Source organism: Habropoda laboriosa, unplaced genomic scaffold (genome assembly GCF_001263275.1).
Source record: "Habropoda laboriosa isolate 0110345459 unplaced genomic scaffold, ASM126327v1 scaffold9, whole genome shotgun sequence".
Lineage (NCBI taxonomy): Eukaryota > Metazoa > Arthropoda > Insecta > Hymenoptera > Apidae > Habropoda > Habropoda laboriosa.
This window is the reverse complement of record NW_017100191.1, coordinates 150,269-158,896: the sequence shown is the minus strand read 5'-3', so window position 1 is coordinate 158,896 and position 8,628 is coordinate 150,269. Positions and strand designations below refer to the sequence as shown.

The window sequence follows — 8,628 nt, the reverse complement described above, 5'->3', positions numbered from 1 at the left end:
ATTTGGTATCGTTCCCGACATCACATACTGAAATTGTTAATAACTAATTATTAAACGGGTCTAACGTGCTAAAAATTATACAAGGAAGTTGCTGAAGGTCCATACTTCATTCTCCAACTCTAAATGTTCAGAAATTCGTCGTACATAATGAGTTACTAATTATTATTTGTGTTTCAAGCAATGTTGCATTCAAAAGTAACGCGTACAACAATGTTTTACATTCGAAATAGTGCTTCCATCGATGTTGCATTCGAGAATAGAGACTGCAACAATGTGTGCATTCAAGTTTCAAAGATGAGCAGTGAAAGAAAAGTATCTTGCTACTTAAAAATCACCGTTCAACGATATAAGAGTTCTTTTCCTGCTACTGCAACCGTGTCTTATACCTCGATCAATTTGCAACCTCAACTTTCACGGGAACAAAGGCTCCGGCGCAAAAAAAAACGTCATTATACATGCTCAACATTTTTCTCCACCCCTACAGATAACCCTTCTATGTAGCTGAAGGAGTTGCCTTTGAGACGCGTATAGTTACTTGCATGAGAATTTAGTAGAAAGCTATGAAATTATTGCAAAAACGTAAAGATACATGACGGTATTTGGTATCGTTCCCGACATCACATACTAAAATTGTTAATAACTAATTATTAAACAGGTCTAACGTGCTAAAAATTATACAAGGAAGTTGCTGAAGATCCATACTTCATTCTCCAACTCTAAATGTTCAGAAATTCGTCGTAAATAATGAGTTATTAATTATTATTTGTGTTAGTACTACACTCGTCGTATACAAGCGTAAAGGTTTTCCGTCATTTTCACGAATATGCATGATTAATTTTGCACGTTCAAGCATGTAGAATATGAAATATGTTATACATTACTTGTGTTCAAATGAAAAAGTGCTAAGCCACATTTTCAACTTATTCATCTATGGATAATGCGGCTTGTACGAAAGCATCTCCATGGAACATATACATATATTTCCATTTAAGATGTCGTCATAAAAATAATGATCTTAACAACGTGTCATTAATTATACCACACCAAACATTCACACATAATTGAATTTGAAAATAAGCATATCGAAGGTCGTTAAACTTGTCTTGGCAACGGTTTCGTGTAACATAAAAAAAATTATTGCTATCGATACAAAAATATTTGAAAATCATTGCAAATTCGATAAATCTATTCAAGCCATTATATTGTTCATGAAAAATAATGAAACTTTACTCTCTTCTATTTTTTTCACAAATCTACCACTTACACGAGAAACCCACTGCAAACTAATAGTGCGAACACCCTGTATATTTTTACTGATACATGATGCTAATTTTGGCGAAGAAATGTAATTTAAATCGTATAGTAATTTCTGTGCGAACATAATAGCTGTCCCAATACTTACACTCAATTTCTTTGAAAATTCCACTATTTGTGATAGCAAATATATATGAAAACAAGAAACTCGGAAATACCATCATATGGCAACATCTACAATATTTCACTCCACTGGAAGTGGTTCAGTAAAAACTATTCCGACGTTCTTTCTAAGAAGTTAACTGTCTATATAATCACCCATAATACAACAGGTGTCCCAATACTTATGACTAGCAGTGTACATCGTTTACCACTTGACCTCCTCGATTATTCGTCCAACAACATGAATTGATACAATCCACGAAACGTTAACTTCTCGGGAAGGCGTACCACGAGAGCCTCGAGACTGCATCTCTGCGAACATACGCCTCGAAATCCATCCACCGTGGACGAAACACGTTATTTCATGTTGTACCTGGCCCAGTGGCCGGAAGAGCTCGCCATATCGGCGTATCCTAGCGGAAGTTGAGGCGACGCGTCGTATTTCCCGAGGGCCATGTCGATCAGAGAGAAGCTACATCCGGCGAACATGGCGGCGCAGTCGTGGCCCTCGTGGCCCGCTTTGTGGGCGCTGCCGTACGCGCGATGCTCCTCTGGCTCGTACGAGAACAGTCGTTTCAAAGGGAAGCTGAAACAACCAGAGAGAGAGAGAAAGAAGGGAGAGGTAGATCGGAAACTGTTCGCGTGTATCTGAAGCTTGAAAAATTGTACAGTTGCGTGTTTCGAAGGCTGGAGGTTGGAGGGGGAACTTTGCCAATTATCGTGTCTCGTAGAAATCTGCTTTTTTCTTCTTCCTTTTCTTTTTTGAAAATTACCTCCGACGGTTTCGTCGAAGTAATACGTTCTGAACCGTTCGTGATAAAAAAAATATGTGACTGAATTTTTAATAATATGCGCGGAGAGAGAATAGCGGCAGTTCTACTTTGAATACGGAATCAGCCATGTGTCAAGGAGATTTTCGAATCCATGAGAGGCGGCGCGTAATTTCTTGCACGAACAACGAGACAGATCCGAAGAAATGGCGGAGCTTACGGTATATCGGGGTCGAAACGCGTGAAATATCCACGAAGGGCACCCTTTTAACCTTATTTGCTTAATAAAATTCGCCTCTGCTAACCCGGCCTCACCTCTTTCTCCGGCGAAACGAGATTATTCCGAAATCCCATCATTCCTTGCTAAAGCTTCGTCCTCGAATCCGAGTGCAGAGAAAAGGACGGGATCGGGTGGGGAGGGGAGGGGGACCCTTCGAAACCCTTTTTTCTTTTTCTTTTTTTCTTATTTTCAACTCGCTCTGGTGAACCTTACGAGAATGATATCCTCATCATCTCCTCGACGAGAGTGTTCCCTTTCGGCATCAGACGCTGGGAGGCCTCGCACAGCGCTCGAAGCACGCACGTCCTCCCGTCAAAGTTCATCCTGCAAGAAAGGAAAGATTAGAGAGGCGGAGAAATAAATTGGAAAGAGAAATATATTCGAGTCCCGATACCGGGGGTGAAGAATTATTACTGTTTCAGGGGTTATCGCCTGTCTGGAAAAAGAAGCCATAAATTTAGGAATTTTTTTTTCGAGAAACTGTACGTGGAAATTAAATGAAATTTTCTTCGGTCAAAGATACGTTCGTAGGCTAGATACTCGTAAATTTTGATTAGAAAATATCGACGATCGTGAAAGATACCGGTGTCGATGTTAGGCGGGGCTTGCTGATTTCGAAATCGAGACATTAGGAAGAATTCCAAGTATTTATAAATTGAAAGTACAGCTATAGGACGACATATATTTCGGAATTGTTCGAAGCAAGGGGAAAAAGAACGTGTATTAATGTATCCTTTCGTTGAGCAAGCGTCTGGTTGCACGGTGAAAGAGGAGGCGCGCTGTTTTCTCATCTGACCGACCCTCCTTCCAGGAAGATTAAAGTCTCCTTTGAAGGCGGCGTTTCAAAAATTCGTTCTGCTCCCCAATAATTTCACCCTTGATTTGAGTGGCCTAGACGAGCCTCGATCGATCTTAAAAACTTATAAAGCCTCTTTACGAACCTGTGCTTCTCCGCGTGTATCAAAGGAAAATAATGAAAAGCTCTTTATCGCTGAGGCAAGATAAATAAATCTAAAATTCATGACAAAAAGAGGAAAGAAAGAAGGATCGTAAGAAAACAACAGAAGCTTGTACACTCTCTCTGCTCCTTGAAATATCGCTCGACATTAGCCGCCAGACTTTTATTGAAATACGTAATAATATTTGGCCGACAAGAAGGGAGACGAAAGGAATGCATGACCTCGTGAAATAAGGTCGCGTCTTGCGATCACCAATCCGGGTAAATGGCCGCCATTAATTCCGAGTGATTCTTCTTCGAAAGGGAGAATGGAGATTCGTGGGAGTAGATCCGAAGGAACTGGATGGAATTAATGCTCCGGGATGCTTGCTAAACCAGAGCAGACAATCCCCCTGCATGTTGCTCTTCCCTTCGAAATCGTTTTATTCGTCGTATTACGACTTCCTACGACTGTCCCCGCATCCGATCGATTTCTTCTTCATCGAATACATAACGTCCGAACGCGAATTATTCTAGCATTGTCAATCACGGGGAACGCGACCATCGATCACCGCACGAATAAACCGCTGTCCGACGATCTGCTGGTCAATTTGATACATTTATCGTTCGCTATGATACGAAAATGGTTATTAAACGACGTTTTTCCAACGCGTGAAATGCAATTGGACGTATCAAAATTCCTTTTTTCCCCGAAATATTGCTAGGAAAAAAGAATTCTCAGTGTGACATGTGGTTCAACTTATCAACGCGCGTTATGAAGAACAGGACGTTCGTCTTCATTTGTCAAAAATTCGACGTTTGGCTGTGAAAAGTAGCACGTTAAGCTTTGTACCGTAGCGACAGACAAGATTCGATCTTTTCTTCTTTTTTACCACGTAAGTCAAAATACGATGAAAACTGATCTAATCAAAATTTTGTCCCGATCTGATCGTAATATACAGTATTCCCCGTTTAATTGACGCAGACTCGGGTCCGCGTCGCGACTGTTATCGAGGGAGTTGGATATTTTGGGAATTGTTGACTGTTACCTCTCTTCTCGAGAGAGAGACACATTTTCAAATTTTTTTCCTTTTAGAGATCAGATGGAGCTGTTATTTATTAAACGACATTTCCAAAGGTCGAATTTTTCCGCATTCTTCTCTTAGTTTTCGCCGCGAAATCCAAATCTCTTCGGTTCGTTCGCTTCTTGAGTGCATCGGAGACGAGGGTGAGAAACATTTTCATATTTTTCTTCGTTTCGGAGATCAGACGGAGCTGTTAGTTATTAAACAATATTTTCAGAGGTTGAATTTTCCCATGCGAAATGCATTTCGACAATTTAAACTGACCACAAGGCCGAAACGTGCTAGTTTTCGCCGCGAAATCCAAAATATGCTATTCTTCGTGGCGAAATGCCGTAATGTCTTCATTTTCCCAGGAAGACCAAACGCGCTGATATTCGTAAGAAACGATGAAATGTGCTTGTTGACGTTGCAAACTGTCACGCGCTGTTCTTCGTAGGACAAATGAAACGTTTTACTTCTCGTAACGCACGTCGTTTAAGTCTTGCCGGGAAATGAGCGCAAAGGGGGTTGCGGAATCGATGCTTCCCTTGATCTCGCTCAGACATCCTCCTCCTACCACTTTTCTCGTTGATAGCATCGCATCGCCGCGATACGTCCACGTTTTACACTAACGCGACCGAAATACATCACCGCAGATGACACGGAAAAAACTGAGACGGCCCGACGGCCCTCCATAAAGGCGGTCCAACGATCGTTCGATCACGTCCAGACTACTAAAGCCACCGTTACATTTTATTATCGAGCCTGCCACTCAGTCCGGTGCACTTCGCGAAAATTTATTCGTACCTACGATTTTCGAATGGGAGCAGATCGTGCTTTTACGCCACCCAAAATGGATACATCCTGTCCAGACTGTTTCATACTACGTATACAAATACGTAGGCGAGATACGTACTTTTAATCTTCTGACCTTTAACATTGTCGATCGATTTTTCTCCTTTACTTCTACAGGGTTACTTCTACAACGTGTTGTTGTGGTAAAAATTTATTATCAAAATCAATCGTCCGTTGTGCAAACACAAAGAGGATTACGAGATATTTTCGGCCGTAACCATGTTCCAAGTAAGTCCACTATTCTTCGCGTAATTAAAAATTTTGAAACTCTTTTTACTGTGGCTGACAGACCAAAGAGTGGTCGTCCTGGTAGTGCACGGTCAAACGAAAACATTGAATCTGTGAAGAATAGCGTTGCTGAAAATCCAGAGACCTCCGTAACACGTCGTGCTCAAGAACTTGGAATAAATCGGCAAACAGCTTGGACAATGATGAAAAAAGATTTGCACTTCTATCCCTATAAAACTCAATTGACACAAGAGTTAAAAGAAAGTGACCACAAACAAAGAAGAGACTGTAGCACGAAGCTGTTATAGTTGAATGTTGACCACCCTAATTTTTGGCAAAAGTTAAAATGGTGACATTGATTGGCCCCCTCGCTCCCCCGATTTAACGGCATCAGTCTTTTTCCTGTGGGGGTACTTAAAGGAACAAGTCTATGCAAACAAGCCGACCACAGTTGAGCAGCTGAAGGAAAACATTCGCCAAGAAATTCAAGAAATAACACAAGAAACCTGTGAAAATGTTATGAAAAATGTTGTGGAAAGAGCACGCCTTTGTAAAGCAGCTAGAGGAAGTCATTTGGCGGATGTCATGTTTCACACATAATTGGAAAGACTGAATAAATTATTGATAAAAAAAAATATATATATCTTATTTTATTTTTATTCTATTTAGAAACAAAATGGTAGCACTTTTTTTTATGACACCCTGTATAAGAATTGCACCACCTTGAATATCTCAGGACTCGTGAAAGCAGGAGAAAAATTGTTTACTACGAAAAGGACTATCGTATAGTAGTAATAATTTTTTCACTGGTGATGTCGCTGAAGAGATGTGAAAATTGTCCTTGCTTTTTCAACGATATGCCTTTTTATTTATTCGCTAGTAACAGTCCTTAAGACGAGTACAACGAGAACACAGCATCGGTCGAGGTCGTAGAAGATTGATTACATTACTACAGTTGACACAATTGCTATTTTAACGACGTAAGAATTTACTGAAGCACACGTGCCTCTGTGATCTTGACTAACCTTATGTTATAGATCCTTGTATTCTTCTTAGAGGTTGCTATTAACGAATAAATAAAATACTGTGACATGTCGTTAAAAAAGCAGAGCAATCGTTACAACCATACGATGGTCCTTTTCATACCAAAGAATTTTCATTTGAACGATTTGTTTCTCACTTGCGTGGTTCTTCCGGAGATATTCCAGGTGACAATTCTAATGCAGCCTGTATACGTACTTTTCATCAGCGAAAACAGATTTCCGACGAAAACGTGTTTTTTAAAGATCTGGAGAAAGTAACAGTTTCAGACACAAAGAAGCCACGGAGATATTCACAGGGTGTCTGACAATGCGAGAGGGATCGTTTCACTCGCGTGTACTCGACGAAACGCGCACCCTTCCGTCTTTTTATACCATTAGACATCGTTCTAAGTTAGGTCTATTCTATCCGTCTGACAAGCGACGGCCCTATTCTACTGCGCCGCCCCTCTCTCGCTTGTCCGACCACGCACCGACCGTAGCTACTTTCCGTTCTTTACTCCGATGCTTTTCTCCGTTTCGAAGCTTGTTAAGGCTCTATTTACACGGTAATAAAATCTGTCGGCGACAACTTACGCGTTCATCACGTTCTCCAATTTGCTGTAAAGCTCCCTGCGATGTCTACGTTGCAAATAGTAGTAATCAGGCTTGTAATACTTCCTTTTACCAGGTTTCACGTAGTACTTCTCGTTACTGTTCCATCCGGAATACTTCACGGTGTTTCTGTCGATCATATTATTCGTGTAACTAGTGTACTTCGTGGCTGGTTTAATTTTATCGTGTCTCAGTTGTAAAAACGGCTCCAGAGCCGGTTTACTTTCGTTCGGTAGATCGTAAGAGATACCCCAGTTCACACCCTCGGTGAAAATGCTGTCCGGGGTGAGTGTGTGAAATGTGAGACAGAGTGCAACCTGCGAAATAATAACATATGGATGAAAGTGAATATTCTACAAATAACCGACAAACTCGGTGTATATTTTATTTACGACACGTGTGATGAAGCAAAGATATCTGTGTATTATAAATTTCACCGTGCAATTTGCGCAACCATCGCACAGGATATCATCCGTGAACGTTAGGCTCATGTTTAATTCAGCGTTTCCTATCGATCCGGATCTCTCGTGTGTGCATGTGTGAAATATTAAAGATTCGATAAACAGATGTATGATTGAACGTTCCGATAGACGTTGAATGAACTGCACGTCGCTATAATTACCATTGTTCCGTATGAATTCCACTTACCGAGAATGTAGAACCTTCCGGGAAAACGACGTAACGTCTCCTCCTCGATAGACGAGTGTCCTGATCCGAGTTAACGCGATAATCACCAGCCAGGATGCACAGTGTTAAAAGCAGAAGGAAACAATGTCCGTATCGATTCATGTCGCAAGCTCTGTACGAAAGAAAAGGTGAAAAGTTACTGTCTGCTCGTTGGAAAATTCAAAAGATTCCTCGAAGCAACTGACCTACATCGGGCCACCGCCCATACACGCGCCCATCGTCCCTATGGAACATTATTAACATTCAAAAGTCTCGAGAAAACGAACAGCGTTGCAGTAGCGCGAGCGTTAAATCAAGCAACGGGAACCCTTTCACCATTCTACGAAACTATAATTTTTTCTGTATCTGTCTGATTTATTGCTTCTAAATAAGTACACGTCAACTACAGAAAGCGGAAGAATTAAAACTTCCTTTCTCCAGCTGTATTACAGTTTAATTAAGCAGAGAATACGTGAAGCAAACGAGAGGAGGCCTAGTAATAAAGCGTACAACAACTTCCATTTCATTTCACGTCAATCATTCCTGTGAATTAAATAGCCTGCCTGTCGAGGACTTGGCGAAATACGTTTCAAAGTGTCGTACACGGAAAGGACGTCTTGTTAATCGAAACTCGAAGCGGCGATCGGTGAACAATTTCACCAGGTTAACAGGAGACGTTTTCGAAGTCCCGACGAATTATTTTATTTGTTCTGCCACGGATAGGGCCGCGCGGAGGAACTTCCCTTTCCGCGGCGGGTTGTAAAGGTATTACCTAACT

At 41.1% G+C, this 8,628-nt stretch overlaps 1 protein-coding gene across 1 annotated transcript; it reads right to left on the bottom strand.

Moving 5' to 3' along the window:
- Nucleotides 1–1,773: 1,773 nt before the first annotated feature.
- LOC108570098 lies at nt 1,774–7,973 on the bottom strand. Its single transcript, XM_017931886.1, has 4 exons — nt 7,833–7,973; nt 7,167–7,501; nt 2,680–2,790; nt 1,774–2,002 (listed from the first exon to the last, which is right to left on the bottom strand). Exons 1-4 carry the CDS (start codon nt 7,971–7,973, stop codon nt 1,774–1,776), a joined length of 816 nt encoding a protein of 271 aa, XP_017787375.1.
- Between the last annotated feature and the right edge of the window lie 655 nt (nt 7,974–8,628).

Excerpts from the sequence above, each read along its gene's own strand:
- LOC108570098 (XM_017931886.1), bottom strand. The coding sequence starts at position 7,973 with ATGAATCGATACGGACATTGTTTCCTTCTGCTTTTAACACTGTGCATC. Across the intron at positions 2,791-7,166 it reads TTGGAGAACGTGATGAACGC|GATGAACTTTGACGGGAGGA; the intron begins GTAAGTTGTCGC and ends CCTTTCTTGCAG. Across the intron at positions 2,003-2,679 it reads ATGATGAGGATATCATTCTC|CTTCCCTTTGAAACGACTGT; the intron begins GTAAGGTTCACC and ends TGGTTGTTTCAG.